Genomic DNA, 16,124 nt, shown 5'->3' on the forward strand with positions numbered 1-16,124 from the left:
TGCGCGTCTGATTACACCGCACGAGGAGTTCCCGCCCTTCGTCGTAGTCGTCGTGTAGCGACCGGCTCGCCACGAGTCCGCCGTGCCGAAGACGATCATGACGAATCTGTTAAGCCACCCTTTCACAATCCACACGTGGATACAGCCACCGGACCAGTTAACGAAGAAGTGGAGGTTTAACGAGGCGAGGACGCGCTACACGAGGATTTGTCCTACGCGCTATGCCGTCGGAAGACGACGACGAAAGGGATGAGAGAGCGAGACAACTTTATTACGCTATACTGCGAGAGTGATTCCTCAGTCCAGGAGCCGATGTGCTCTCCAGGCTGGAGCAGGAGCTGGTCCTCAGGTTGACATCTGGACAGTAGTATCTCCCACTGCTAGAAGGAAGGGGACGGGTTCAGGGGCGTAAGGCCCGAGTTTTTTGTAGTCGAATAATATGTGTGTCAGAGTTCTTGGTTCTTGGCAGAATTTACACTTATCAGAGTACTGTGTAGGAAAGAGTAAATGCATACGGATGAGGTGGGTAAAAGTACCTCCTTAAATTTGTCTGAGTGCGATTTCTTGGCTTTTGGGCAAAGATGTGTGATGAGTGGGAAATGTCTGTCTCGTAGTTCAGTAGTACTGGAGGATGTCTTTGTAGGTGAGGAGAGGTGCGGAAACAGCCCCGGTCTCAGCAGCTCGGTGATCGAAGTCTAGAGCCTTTTGATGAGCAAAATTGTTGCCCGTCAGGGTAGAGTGGGCGGGAGTTCACGCAATGTCCACCTGATGGGCAGGCGGATGTTCTTTCAGAAGATGGCATGTGGCGGGGGCCACCTGTCCGGACAAGATCCTGCGGCAGGCGGCTTGCGAATCGGTCAATATAATCTTGGAGGTGGTTTGGGTGAGGGCGAGCGCAATAGCTAATTCTTCAGCGTTCAGGGAGGTATGACGACGACTGCTACTGAATGCAACACTGTTAATGGTCTTTGCTTTGCAGTGCCTTCCAAAACGGCTTTGCGCTGCTGGGATCCGGCTGCTCGCTCTCTCTTGGGATCCGCTTTGAGTGTGGGAGAAGCTAGGTAGACCCCCAGCTCTGCTGTTTCTCCAGCTTCGCACCACTAGTGCAAGCTGGGACAATTTTTCTTCCGAGAAGAACAATTTTCGCTCCCAGGAGGGAGCGAACGAAGCGGTACACGATATCATCCCTCAGTCGAAGGCGTTGGAAAGTCGAAGGCGTTGGAAAGCCGAACACACCGGCGTGACCGTACTGCGGTTCACAGTGAAAATCAGCTACGTAGGCCGTACTGCTGCTGCTGAGCACTGCAGCACCCAGCTCGGTCGTTTGGCTAGCCACGGTCACTTGCTCATCCGCACTGATTTGCTTGGTGCAATCGTGCCTCAATGTAAGCCAAAGCTCGTGGAAATAAACTCACAAATCACACAGTCTTACCTGACTAAGAATAATATGATCCTTCTCGACGCGTGTCTTTACGTGGGTTATTAATATTATTTGCATCACCTAGATTAGAATTTCCCGGGGGGGGGGGGGGGGGGATCTCTTTTTATTTTCTTCTAATTTTAAAGTTCTCTCTTACGGATTACAAAATTGTAACTTTCACGTGTTACATTTGTAGGCACAACCACTGCACTTGCAATTTTCGCACGTCACATTTGTATGCACAACCATTGCACGTGCAAATGAAGTTGAATATGAGCAGTGCAGGTTGCATCTTTTTTCTCGTAGTCTCTAAATTCACTAAGCTATTGACTCGCTTATGCTCGCACGCCATAAAACTCATGTTAGGACAAAATTGGTTTATTTTACCCGTTGGTGTACGTTATCCGAGAAGGGGTCACTTTTTATTTCTCCTGCAAAGAGCACCGAAGCTGCGCGCCCCTTCACCGGCGGCCGATGATGCCCCGTATGGGCTTGCGGAAGGAGCCGCTCCGGGTGAGCGCGTCCAGCGCCACCTCTGCCGGCTTGTACTTGAGGCGGTAGAAGTCGATGACGCCCATGCCGAAGTTGGCGGCCGCCCCGCCCACGCCTATGAGGATGTGCTTGAGGAAGCCCGAGGCGTGCCGCAGGATGTCCTTGAGCGACAGGTGGTAGCTGGACCAGATGGCCTGCAGCAGGGTCTGGCTCTGCTTCTCGCTCCGGATCTTGCCCGTCGACACGTCGCTCAAGAAGGTGCGGAAGCGAACGTCGAGGTCGTCCGTCCTGCACGAGAACCCCGCAGACCTTTCGGGTGTGGATTGAACGGAGCTGGGACGGGACAAAGTGAAGCAAAACGAACTCGGGCGCTGTGTTCGTTTCCCTTAACTTTGTTCGTTTGCCTTCACTTTGTGCCGTGTTAGCTCTGTTCAATCCGTGCAATGAACCCAAACTACAAACCCCCCCCCTGCAGTACCTTTCAGGTCCAACGACACTCGACCAATGTCAACGTGAGACAGAGTTATTCTATCAAAAGCCTTTCTTGGCGATCAGCTTGCTTTAAAGCGACCCTTTCTGTTCCTCACTGGTGGTGCTGAACGCGAAAACGCCCTGCAGGAAAGCCAACTTTACACACTGGGTTTTACAAAACGATGATGATGATAAGCAAATGCACATCAAGAGCCCCAATAAAAAAAAACGCTTGCCATGGTCGGTATTGGGTCTGCGTCCCTGGCGTAAAGGGGTTTAAGGCCATCTGGTCCATTCCGACGCGGTCGTAGCCGTCTGGATTTTGGACTTTGATTTCACTCAGGTTGCATGTAAGAAAGCTTCGCTTTTTAACCACGTTTCTCTTAATAGAGGGACTTTGATTCTTTTTAGCTTATTTCAGTGCTAGGCAATAATACAACTGCGGTGTCTGCGCACAAGCTGCATTCGCAGGTGTCCCTATATCGAAAATGTGGTCATGTAGGAACCACTTAGCATGAAAAGCTATTGTAATGAACATACCATCATAGGGTGTCAGATGAGGCGGGAGGATAGAGCTGGCATTCAGATGGTTTTCACTAGCTGTCCCATGAGCGTAGCTTGGGCTATGTGAATAGTGCCCCAGTCCCCCAAAACCTTATGGTAGCACACCCCCCCCCCCCTCCACTGATCTACCTTAGTAATGGTTGAACGTGACGAAATTTTTCGTATGGGTGCAGATTGACTTTCAAAAGGGGTCGGTGAAACGAGTCATGCATGGCAACATAGTTAAGCGCCAACTAAATAGTCAGCACTTTTAAAGAAAAACACAAGTTCCTAACAAAAGTTACGAAAAGCTCTAACAGGTGGTAAAAAATGCGCGTTGCGCTTGAAATTTCCCTTTGCCAACCGCTCGGAATTCGCCACTCCTATGCGCAAGATGGCCCTCGAGGAGTTGACGCAGTCATCACGCAGCGCTGTCAGCAGTTCGTTGGCTTCAACAGCCGTTGTACGCGCGAACAATACTCTCGTTCTGTTTGCAGGGGTTCTTAAACAAACTGAATTTCCATTGGTTGCTAGAAATGTTTCGCATAATTTCAACTGAGAATGCTGTTTTAAAAAAACCTTTAAGTGACCATTTGAATCCCACCTTTCCTCAACAAGTGCGTGCCGAGCATTGAAATGTGTGAATGTCGAGGAACTAAATTGATGCTTTCAATAACATATACACTCAGTTGACTTTAATCCCCTTTACGCGGCCGGGCGGTGATGATTAAGTGGCAAGCGAACCTGCTATTTAAGATTCCCATATATTTGTAAAAATGTTATATTCCTTAACCCACGTAGACATAACAGGGCTTTCCTTGCAGCTTTGCTGTGAAGGTGTCGTGTCTTTGAAGCCCGAATCTCTCTAGCGCGAGGCGTAAACGAGTGTCCCAGTGTTTTTTTTTAGTACGCGTTACGAAGCGCACCAGCGCGAGGCGTAAACGAGTGTGCCTTGTTTTTTAGCACGCGCTACATTCCAGCGTGAGGAGTAAACGAGTTTCCCGGTGTTTTAGTACCGTGACTACATGAGACGACGATTCCTCTTCCCCTGAGAAGTGGGAGTCCGAGCTGACCAGCTCCGCACCGGAGCTCCAGGTCGCCCTGGTGCGGCGTGCCCTGGAGGAAGCCCGGACAAGAGGTCTCCTGAACTTAGGAGGCTAACCACAGCATCTGCCCTTTCCCTTTAAGGTCAATAAACGTTTTACCATCCATACGACTACCCCGACATGAGACGCTGCCAGGCCCAGCTCCTAAGGGGCTTCGACCCCCCAAAAGACTGCACCGCTGATGCCAAAGTTGAAAAGACACCTTGCATTATGGGGTCACCGCGGCTGCCGCCTTCTCTAGAAGCCATTATGGATACTTGGAGACATGGCTGCGAGTGTGCCAGTCCTTCTCGAGACGACTTGCAGATCCCCCCACCTCTGTCTTGAGTCGCTGAGGAAGAGCTCGTGGAAGTCTACAATGCTGAGGATGACTTTACAACCACCACTCTCCACGAAGAAGACGAATAAGACGACGATCACTGGCACCGGAACTACGCAAGTAAACAATAATACTAAAGCAATTATGTGTCCGGCAACGCTCATCTACAGCAGCTTCGCCATTCAAGTCTTGCTCATGAGTGCAAGCTTCCCTGATTTTTTTTTTTTTTTTTGCGCTGGCTACAATATCAAAGTTCCCCAAAAACTATAACATGCCCTCAAACTATTCACGTGGTTTTGTCGCCTGGTGCATCTTATCTCTTGGTATACGCAATCGCTGTCGGGTCGCCTACCGAATAGGACAATTCGTGGTCCGTCGATGAACTAGACATCACAGGCGCAAACAATAATTTTTATTTGATCGGCTAGCAAGCACGGTTCCTCGGAAACAATAGATGGTCATGCCTGGCCTATTATGTAGTCAGCACGCCAATTCGAATGATCCATATTTTTATCGACACTGCTGCAACGACGTAAACGTCGTCCGGGGATTGTCGGAATCAAATTAGGAATCAAACTATGGACAACCTAAGCCAGAAAAATCGTGATAAACCGTTTCGCAGCCGTATATCTTAATGCCTGGACAATTTCAATATTATTTCTCAACAGACTGTTTCCGTTAAAGATACCACAGGTTAGGTAGGCTAAGGGCTTCGCCTTCATTCAGCCCGTACGATTTCTCCATCATGGGCGCCCAATACCCCGCCACTTCCAACATTACTTCAATAGACGTGGAGCACTCGTCCCCATCCACGAGGCGCTCGATTACTTCATGCACGGCTAGTCTCCCCATTCCCACCAAACTCCACACCCTAACAGACTCTTATGAAGCTCTGCCCACCGCGGTGGCTTAGAGGATAAGGCGTTTTGCTGCTGAGCACAAGGACGCGGGTTCAATTCCCGGCCGCGGTGGCCGCTTTTCTGATGAAGGCGAAAAGCAAAAACGCCCGTGTGTACGAGATTTCGGTGCACGTTAAAGATCCCCAGGTGGTCAAAATTAATCCGGAGCCCTCCACTACGGCGCGCCTCATCACCTTCGTTGCGTCGGCGCGGTAAACCCCCACAATCAATCAATCAATCAATCATCAATCAATCAATCAATCAATCTTATGAAGCTCTGCAAGAACTTTCTCTTCCGAGGTTTACCCGCCATGGTGTGTCCGCCACATTATTCACCTCAAACATCAGGCTGCCACGTCTGAATTGACTGGACCCCCGGCCATGAACCAGCCGCCCCTGGGGAACCCAGAAACTCCCGTGGTTGCACAAGAGGCCCTTCTCACTACAGCCTCCGAAGGACCCCGGCACCACCCGCTTCCGACCACCCCTGTTCTAACTTCCCCGTCGATCACGATACTCTCCCTCCCGCAATAAAAACTCCGTAACTGTAAGCAACTAAAACGTCAGTTTCAAAAATTGAAAAGAACGCAAAGGACGTGTACAAAGAAACACAAGCAGACTGCACGAGCGCTCTCCAGGGTATACTTGTGTTTCCTTGTCCCCCTCCTTGGCGCTCTTTTTTTATTTTTTGAAGCCAAGCATTTGAAAACGTCAACGATTCAAGCTCACCTCTTTCGCAAACTTAATCCGGGCATAAGAAACCTCACCAACAACGTTATGTACAGCGCCAGAGAACATGCGAAAATAGTATTATTACCCACAGCACGCCCCCCGATGTCTTTATACTGCCACACCGTGATCACAGCCGATCTCATCCACCTCATATATGATACTGCCCGAAATTTTCTCACTTCTGCACCCATTCACCGTCCCCTCTCCCCCCCCCCCCCCCCCCCCCCCCACTACGACAACACGATTTACATCCATCCCAGAGCACAATTAACCTACACCGTGGTGAGGTTTCTTATGCCCGGATTAAGTTTGCGAAAGAGGTGAGCTTGAATTTTTGACGTTTTAAATGCTTATTATTATTATGCCTGCCACAATAAGCGACCTACTATGCAGGAAATTTATCCATTGTCTGCGACACGAACTGCACCCTTGTCTCGTTTTTTCTTATATATATGAACGGCATCACAAGTGTTCCCAAGCTCACGAAAGCCTCGATAGGGACTGAACCCTTCATTATCTTGCTCCTCGCCCCTCCTCCTTCCACCCATGGCTAGTTGCTTTCTTTTGTTTTTTTAATTAAAACTTGCAACAACAACGACGTTAACTTCGTTATATTCAGTACGTGGTAGACAATTCGCTATTCCGCGCTTGCACATGACATTCAATCACATTCCGCGCAGTGCATAAACACTAACTGGACGTTGTCTTGTACCGTGAGTACATTCCAGTACAGTTTACTTACTCGCAAAGGAAAAATAGAGTTCACAACGGCCCGTATGATGCTCCTTCTTTCTTTGTGTGTGTGTGTGTGTGGGGGGGGGGGGGGGGGGGAGGGGGGCAGTTCAATCGGGATGTTAAAGGCTGGCTGCAGGAATTTTAGCTCGGCCAGATTTGTTCTGAACGTGTAGTGTATAATGTACTGTCAAGCCTACTGGGACACAAAAGGTAGCTCTGAGGATTTAATAAATTATGAGCACTTAAAATAGCCAGGTAGAACAAGTACAAAGCTTTGCAGTATGTATAGTAAAATGCGAGGGCTACAACTTCAGGTTACGTTTCTTGGAGATTGATCACTGCAATACGTGGCATTCTGTGTTTAAGGTGACTTTAAAGGTACCAAACTTCCCTCAATTCAATAAATAACGCAAATTAACTCTGTTACTTCACTTAGCAATAAAATGGTAGTGACAGGAAGAACAAAATATGGAAGAACCAGTACGCGCACTGTTAAGGAATTGCTACATCGTTATTTGTTACTTAATCGCGTGAGGGAGCTAGAATAGCTAGACCGTTGGGATTTTGTTTGTTGATTTTCGCGGGTTTCGGTTACTTTCTTTCATTCTTTTTCTTTATTTAGTTAATAGTGTGAGGGTGCGGGAATTGTTAGATCTTTGTTGGCAGTTTTAGGATATTTGGTTTCGTTTGCTCATGATTGCCACAAATTGGGATTTCATTCAAGAAATAAAAGACCCCCAACAATCGTATAAGCTATTCTTAGAAAAGTTAAAACATTGCCATGAGCAAGCTTTCCTTCTGAAGCCTGTTGCAAACAACGGCAGAAAAGAATAAGGAAGCCGTGGATAACTGCTCACCTTTTTTATATTATTGCATACAAAAACAAACTTTACCACTCGTTTATAAAATAGCGTGATCTCTGTAAGTTCGCCGAGTTAAAATATTGAGAAACAAACTTACTACAGAAATAAAGAAAGCTAGGAAGCAGCACTACGAAAAGCTGTTTTCCCGAATATCTAATGACCCTAAAAAAATCTGGCAGGAAGTTAACAATCCAACAGGAATTCTGAGACTAGTACAATGCAAATATCCTCGACAGAAGGAAATTTTACTGACGAACAGGCAGCATTAGCTTTGAACGCGCATTTTTTATTTAACAGAAAATATACTCAGGTTACTGGTTACCAATTCAAAGAAATAATCTTGCCAAAGCCTAACGTAGCGAATTTCTTAGTGTGGTTCCACCCTAGTATACAAGACGTAGATCAAGTAATAAAGAGTTTAAATAATACCGCAGCTACTAGATATGTGTTTTGTTAAAGCCGTTTCCAATTAAATAGGTTGCTGATATAATCTTCCGACCTTTCGCTCACATTATCAATTCTATTTTAGACACTGGAATATTTCCAGACGACCTCAAAATAGCAAGAGCGTGCTCGGCTCATAAAGGTGCAAGGGATAATACTGCCAATAATTTCGGACCAATCTCCGTGTTGCCTGTATCGTCTAAACTTTTTGAGCCGGTTATAAGATTTCGACTGGCTGAGTTTGTGGACAAATAAAAAGTTTTAAGTAATGCACAGTACGGTTTCCGGAAAAACAAATCCACCGAACAAGCACTATTGATGACAAAACACGAAATTTTTAGCAATATAGAGCAAGACCTACGTACTTGGTATCTTTTAGACCTGCGCAAACCATTCGAATCAATAAATAACGAAGTCCTGCTACAAAGACTACACGACCATGGAGTACGTGGAATTGGATTATAACTTCTAAGAAACTATCTAAGTAAGGCCAGGTTCAGACTGTTGCCGCAACGGCCGTAATAACTTTAAAGAATGACGTTATTTTACGCCTCAGCCAACCGAACTGCGTGACAAGCTGTTTTTTTACGTCCATAGATCACGACATGGCTTTTGCGTCGGTAGTCTGAAGATTGCCTAATAGATACCAGTATGTATCAATACATACCGCAAAATCCACTAAATATAAGATAGAAAGCGGCGTTCCCGAAGGCTCAATACTTGGCCCATTGCTATTTAACTTATATGTTAAAGGAGCCATGAAAAGGAAATACAACTTCGTTTTATTTGAAAGAACTAGGATTCAGTATCTCACTTGGCTCCATTACAGCCCCAAAGGTGTTTTTTAACGAAAAAAAAGCACGAAGTATTTCAAAACTTTCAAATTTTGCGCCATAGTGACGTGTTATGAGCAAGAATGGTGTCATACGGGCCAACAATAAAACATAATTTTCAGTGCGTTAACTGCACGTCAGCATTCAAGTGATGCGGTCAAATGAACTTGAGGCCCCATTAGAGACGTCCAGTCATGTGTCGTCGCGACAGGTCAGTTAGCCGGCCGCAATCACACAAACAAGGTTCCGTGACGTCATAGGAAGTTGCGGAAAATTGGCTAGGGGGTCGCAACTGCTTCACACGTTTTCTTTATTATCTCCGTTATTTGTTCGAAGATTGTGATGGTATTGGTACCATTGTTATCGGGACTAAGCAGTCTTTCTAATAAACCCAACTTGTATTTTGTCTTCATGGCTCCTTTAATGACTTGTCGGCAATACCTAACTCTCCACGGTTAGTCATGTTTGCCGATGACACTAATATGTTCTCAAAATCAATTCCTGACCTGCAAATAAACGTTAACAAATACCTGGATATTCTGTCAAATTGGCTGCATATAAATAAACTTCAATAAAATGTCAGTAAAACAAAATATTTAATATTTGCGCCAGTTTTAATAGATCAACAAATACTAATTTAACGACACTGTTCCTGGACTGTAAATTAGACCAAGTAGAAACACAGAAATTCTTAGGTGTTTGGTTTAGAACTAACTTGTCCTGGAATACATCCGTAGAAAAACTGTGTTCTGAACTAAGTAAAACTGTTGGTTGCCTCATTAAAATCGCTTCTCTTATCCCCATTTAAATAAAACAATTGCTGTAATATAATTTATTTTATTCTAGGTTATCATACTGTTCCTTGGTATGGGGTACCACGTCCACTCATAATTACAAAAGACTGATTATATTGCAAAAAAGGTACTTTACAATTTTCGTAAATTACCACCGAAAAATTCAGGATTTAAGAAACCATTATTTATTTTCAAAACATGGTTTCCTTAAAGCTAGTCAAGTATATTATTACAAATTGCTAGAGTACATCAGAAATAATAACCTTTATAACCACTATACACCTCAGCCAGCGAGTTGGTACTGCCTGCGTGGTGGGCTTGCAAAAACAACCCATATCCGTACTAATTACGGTAAACCCTATACCGATGGCCAGATACCATTGCTCTTAAATAAAATTCAGGAACACTATGATTGTAGAAAACCGTTGTCTAACAAATTCATTTAGAAATGCTGCTAGTACTTTGTATGGATACTCTTAATCTGCCTGTTATTGTTGTTTTCTATCTGTAAATGTGTTATTATACTTATTATATGTTTGTTGTATGTCTACAAGATGTACACATACTTAACCTTTAACCTTTAAACATACTTTTAACAATAAGTTGTCTGTTTATAAGCTACAGACTATTTTTTGTTGTATTTAGATATTCTACAGCTGTGTGGCAGAGTCTGGGAATATATGTATTCATCCCAGCTCCCCTCACCCTACTCACACTTCGAGTGTATTTTGTGTGTGTATGAAATTGAATGTTATTGTGTTGATTTGCTGTACTGCTTGATTGCCCAGTGAAGCAAGAGCCTCTGTCAGCCCGTAGCCTTTAGCTCTTGCTTCACTTTCCGCAGACTGGAAAGAAAGGAATAAACCTAAAACTTGAAACTATGCTAATATTTTACCATTTCACTCCTATAATATTTTGATTGTTTAAATAATTTATTTTGGATTGTTTTGTTATTGCCAATAAGTTTATACATTTATTTCCATTTTCTTGTTCTAGTTTATTTATTTATTCTTAATGGACGTATCAAGAACGCACGTACAGACACATACGCACGCACACCCACATACAGTGTCTGTTTGGGCTCGATGGTCTATGTTCATGCCTGGCGTAGTGAAATCGCGTCAGACGGAAGCCCGTGTGGTCGGTGAAACACGAGTCATGACGAAAATTAAAGACTGACACCAATCATGAAAGGTTATAAACATAATGCTTTACGCATTACTGGAGAATTGAGAATAAGGACCCCGCACGGGAGCCGTAACGTCTTTGTTTTTATAAACTGTCATGGTCGGCGTCTGTCTCAAATTTCTTTCATGACTGTATAGTAATAATGCAGTACATCAGATGGGACATAGAAAGATGCTAAGTGTGTTGCCCTACCTTTCCTTTCACTGAACCGCTTGGATAAGTGGCCTATATGTGTGTGAAAACACGGGAATAACTATAAACTAGCTTCCAATTAATGTCTTTTAAGCCCGTAGAATTACCAAATCGCATTTGCATCTTTGCATCTAGACATGGTTCATTTCAATACTTCATAACATTTACAAGCATTTTCCAATATTCATCCTTAAAGGGACTACGAAGACAATACACAAATTTGCTTGACTCGAAAGGTTTAACCCCTCATAACTGACCGCAGTATTGTTCTACCCGATACGATGTTCCAACTACACAAGAATTAGCCTTCAAAAGGGCACATGTCAAGCAACCGGCGTTTCAAATGGCCGGCGTCTTATGACGCACAAAAAATTCACGGGCGGTCACACCATAGGGATGTGACCTACGGTGACCGCTTTGACGTTTAAACACAGAACTATGTTACTAGAAGGATTCCACTATGTTACTAGAAGGATGTATTTCGTGCGGTATACGTCCTAAAGTTGTAGTTTCGAGGGGACAAAAGACCCTGGGTTTTAATATTGACCCCGAGCAGTCGACACTGTGGGTGTACTGTGTGTGGTAGTGGCTTTACCACTTTTCGTCAGTCTTCCTGATGACCCTGTGTCATGTGTCATGTGTGCGTGAGCATTTTATATGTCAAGTCAAGCAACGGCACGTACCAAGGCACAGAAGGGGGGAGGGGGGGTTATATGGCCCGTTCTGCGGTAATCCGGCGTCCGCGTCCGTCTTCGTGCCTACTGTTGCAACAAAAATCCATTTGGCCGCGACGTTAACATGGCCACCCAGAATTCTCAATACAGTGACTGCGACAAGTGTCACCAAATAAAGGCTTTATTTGTTTGGTGGCTCCAGCTGCGACCATTCATAATTCTCGTATACCTCACAAGTGTATCCAAACTGGTTTTCGTGAGTACGGCCTAAAGCCTTCTGAAGGTGCACTCCCTGTCGTTGAAAGCATCTATACAACCCGAATATGCATCCCAGTTAGTATGATAACCAACTTCCACGCTCACAACGTTAACAACCAGCTCCACTACCATCCCGTCCACCCCAGTGCGGGGTATGGGCTACGCGCACTGTACCGAACGGACCTTGTTTCGTAAGGAAGCGGGTGCACACTTCCGTCTGCACGGGCAATTCCGGTTAGCGTTTTTATGCTTGCTGTCGCGCGCCGGCTTCCGAAGTATAGTCAAAGCTCGCTGTACAACACCCGCCCATAATGACGATCGCGAGCGGATGCACCCAGCATAACAGAGCTGCCAAAAATGAGAGCCCTTCCACTCGGTTAAACAGGATGACCAACTAAACTTGGCTCAGTGCAAGGAGTGCGCTACACAAAACACGTTTGTTTGTTATTTGCGATTGAGCACACTTCCTAGTTATTAGCCTAATGGAAGGACTAGAGTTTTATTCTGACGGACAAACATGAGCCTGTCCGCTTCCCTCCCGCGTCGTAGGCATCTCACTGTCTCTGTACCACACCATCCCAAACCGCTCGAACACGGAGGACAGCAGTGAGGCCGCGTTAGGACGTGGGACGACCCCGTTGAAATTCCCCCAGCAGAACTGGCATGCCAACGGTGAGCACCTGAAGCCTGCCTGCGGACACTACCCTCCCCCTTGCCCCTTCCCCATGCGCTCATACAAATGGCAGCGGGTAGATAGACGTCGCGCGTGGCCAGCAGTATACACTACTAGGAAAACGCGCGGCGGCGTTGGAGAGGAGTGCAAAGTGGGGCTGTAAGGTTACTCCCTCCGTAGGTGGCCGCGCTTCACTGGGCATCACTCAATGCGGGAAAGGCAGCTTACAAAGACCAAGCTTAATCGACCAGATTTAGGGGAAATCCCCAAGGTGGAGCAAGTTCCCGCGAAGGAAAATTCGACGTCCACCTCAATGCAGCCATACGGCTACAAAGGAAAGATATACAGCTTTCTCAGAAACTTCGCAGTTGAAAATTGGTCCTGGTCCAGAGCAATCGCTCTACCAACTCGGTAGAGCGACTGCTCCGGTTAAGCTCTGGTCCCGGGTTCGAGTCCTGGAACAGGGCGAATTTTTCTTCAACTGCGAAGTTTCTGAGAAAGCTGTATAGCTTTCCTTTGTAGCCGTATGGCTGCATTGAGGTGGACGTCGAATTTTCCTTCGCAAAAACCAACCTCACATTGATATCTTTAAAGTAGGCTTCACCTCTACGCACAATTGCATACTTGGGAAGACGTAGTTTAAGGCGGAATAAAATACCTGGTCAAAACATAAAGGCCCTAATACCTTCGTTTTTTTATATTTTATGATTTTTTCCATTAACTGAGCACAAGTTCCCGAGTTTTCGTTTCACACGGGATCGAGAACTGGGGATTAGATAATACAGCTTCGCTCTAAAAAGGGAAAAAAAGGCGTCAAGGTGGGGTAAAATGAACACTGCGCCTGCGAACAGCGCGCGTTTACGGGTGACGCGTATCGTTACCTTTTGTGGACTTGCGTGAGCAGGGGGGTGATCTTATCGAGGCGCAGCCGTATTTGCCTCCTGTCCTCGGCGTCTTCGGTGGCCTCCAGTTCCTCGACCAAGATGTCGCAGATGCTGGTCAGGTTGCGCTCCAATTCGCGGCCCGTCTTGATCTCCCACTCGATCTTTTGGATCATGGGGTACATTCGACGCACGATCTGCGCGCAGTACGTGCGTGTACAAGGTTGCAAACTTTTTCTTTCAGAGTAATAGGACGGGTAATCTGAAAAGGGGGAGATGTGAAGTTAAGGCGTGGAGTGGTGCGCTGTGTGTACAAAGTGGGCAGTCTTTTCTTTTTGGAGGAACACGGCGAAGGGATGTGGAGCTAACGTGTGTTCTGCACCTTAGTCTGCTCGGGAGTGCCGGTTACGATGGTGACCATGGCGATCGATGGTGACGTGCTTGTGCGCTGTCCATGTTGCCGTCCTGCTCGTCGAGAGGAACAGTGACATTCTACTATAAGCTCTACTTCATGCGCCATTGCGCGTTATTGGGATAACGAGGGTGATCCCGCTCATCAAGCTGCTACTCGGGAGGACAGCGGGATGACCCGCCTCTTAGCTTCTTACTAGGGAAAAGATCGTGCTTCTTAGCGAGGCATCTTGGTAAGGAGTAGAAAAGCATTTAAATGTAATGAAAGGGCTGGAGGAGTCCTCCTTCGCATATTATATTATCATAACCAGCATATTATAGTAGCATAAGTGAACCGGATCAAAATTAGCGCACTGATGCGGAAACAAAAGTTCTCCGGCCCGGTACGTTACCCTATAAAGTGTGCAGGAATTCGGATGAGTCATGGAGGAGAGACATCGTGGCATACAGGCGGAGGAAATTGTCGGTGTGGCCAGGCACACGTTACATGCTATGATGACAAAATTTCGGTGTATTTCCTCTTTCTAGGGCATTTCTAAAAAGGCTCATTATGATGTCGTTCATTGCCATGCAAACCACCTTCATCATCGCATAACTTTGGGCTAGTTGGGGATACAACTTTGGCATGGTAAAAAGCGCGAAAAGACGGGGTCACAAGAAAGAACACTCGCACGGGACGGGCGATACCAGCTTTGAGTGTCAAATGATGATGTTGTTGAATGTCAAATGATGATGAATGGCAAATGATGATGTTGTTGAGTGTCAAATGATGATGAATGGCAAACGATGATGTTGTTGTTAATGATGATTATGATAATCATGGCGATTGGTCGTGATATACTGACATGTACTCACGTGTTTGTATGTGGGTGAGGATGTGTCCGTTCGAGTGAGCATGAATACACCCATGAGCGGTCATCATATCATGCGTATACCTATCACTTCGAAATAGGAACTGATCCGTGTTTCGCCGCTCAGATCCCGCCATGCATCAGGTTCCATTACAAGCTTGTTTTTTGGGTGAGGATGTTTCAGCTGCGCTATGATTGCTAGTGAAGGCGTATCGGAGCGAAAACAAAACTGGGCGTACGTATAAAACCCTACCCTATGTAGCTATGGAGCGTGACACTTTTTCAAAGGCAAACTTGTTTGTCTACAACAGCCTACTCAAGAAAATTTCTTTTTAAATACGCCTTCACTCAAAATTTCGGAAAACAAAATGCGTCGCGCGTGTGGGCGCACTGCATCCGCTTCGCAAGATACGAAATGCGCCGTCTGAAACATCGAATTAGGAATTAGAATCTATGTACGGTGATTTTCAACGTAAAAAAATAAAAATATACATTACGTTTAGAGTACGTTTGAATACAGCGAAAGGCCACACAAAAGTAACTTGGCCGTCTCGTCCCGCGTCCGTGCCCCGTCCGCAGCGCCTCTGATGATCATTGTGGCAGGATGCCCCTGGGGATTGGCCAACCAAAGAATCCGTCACGAGATAGCTTCGCTTTCAACCACCAGCATCATCTTCCCGTGGGGGAACCGCTGAAGAAGAAGGAGGAGACAAAGCTGCGAAGAGGAGGGCGCGTACGTTGCTCTCGCCCCGTCCGCAGCGCCTCTGATGATGATTGCGGAAGGATGCCCCTGGGGATTGGCCAACCAAAGAATCCATCACGAGATCGGTTCGCGTTCAACCACCGTCGTCATCTTCCCGTAGGGGAACCGCTGAAGAAGAAGAAGGAGAAGAAGACGAAGCTGCGAAGAGGAGGGCGTGTACACTCAAACTAGAGGAGTGCCTCAAGGATCGGTTTTATCGCCTTTACTTTTTAACATCCTTATGAGTGACATTCCTATATTCCCAGATGTAACAACCTACGTTTATGCGGATGATATAGCGTTTTTTGCGGCCGCAGTCGACATTCATTCGCTATATGACCGTTTGCAGGCCTATTTATCTGTCTTGGAGACATGGCTTGACAGCATTTATTTAACGTTAAATGTGTCGAAGAGTGCTTTACTTGTCTTCCCGGTTGCAGGAACAATCTCAATTTCTCTCGCTTACAAAAATCAAGTCATTCCGCAGGTGGATTCGCTGAAATATCTTGGTGTTACATACACGTCTGCTCTTGATTGGAAGGCACATATTAACACATCGGTCACAAAAGCGGAGAGAGCATTTGGTCGCATGAAAAGACTATG

The 16,124-nt window shown here is 46.0% G+C and overlaps 1 protein-coding gene across 1 annotated transcript; it reads right to left on the bottom strand.

Annotated features, from left to right (window-relative positions):
• Positions 1-1,881: 1,881 nt before the first annotated feature.
• On the bottom strand, positions 1,882-13,938 carry LOC144158070 (uncharacterized). The gene is made up of 3 exons (XM_077688734.1): positions 13,887-13,938; positions 13,518-13,779; positions 1,882-2,200 (listed from the first exon to the last, which is right to left on the bottom strand). The coding sequence occupies exons 1-3, from the start codon at positions 13,936-13,938 to the stop codon at positions 1,882-1,884; spliced, it is 633 nt and encodes a 210-aa protein (XP_077544860.1).
• Positions 13,939-16,124: the final 2,186 nt, after the last annotated feature.

Source organism: Haemaphysalis longicornis, unplaced genomic scaffold (genome assembly GCF_048455015.1).
Source record: "Haemaphysalis longicornis isolate Haplotype H1 unplaced genomic scaffold, Haemaphysalis longicornis Haplotype H1 scaffold_10, whole genome shotgun sequence".
Taxonomy (NCBI): Eukaryota; Metazoa; Arthropoda; class Arachnida; order Ixodida; family Ixodidae; genus Haemaphysalis; species Haemaphysalis longicornis.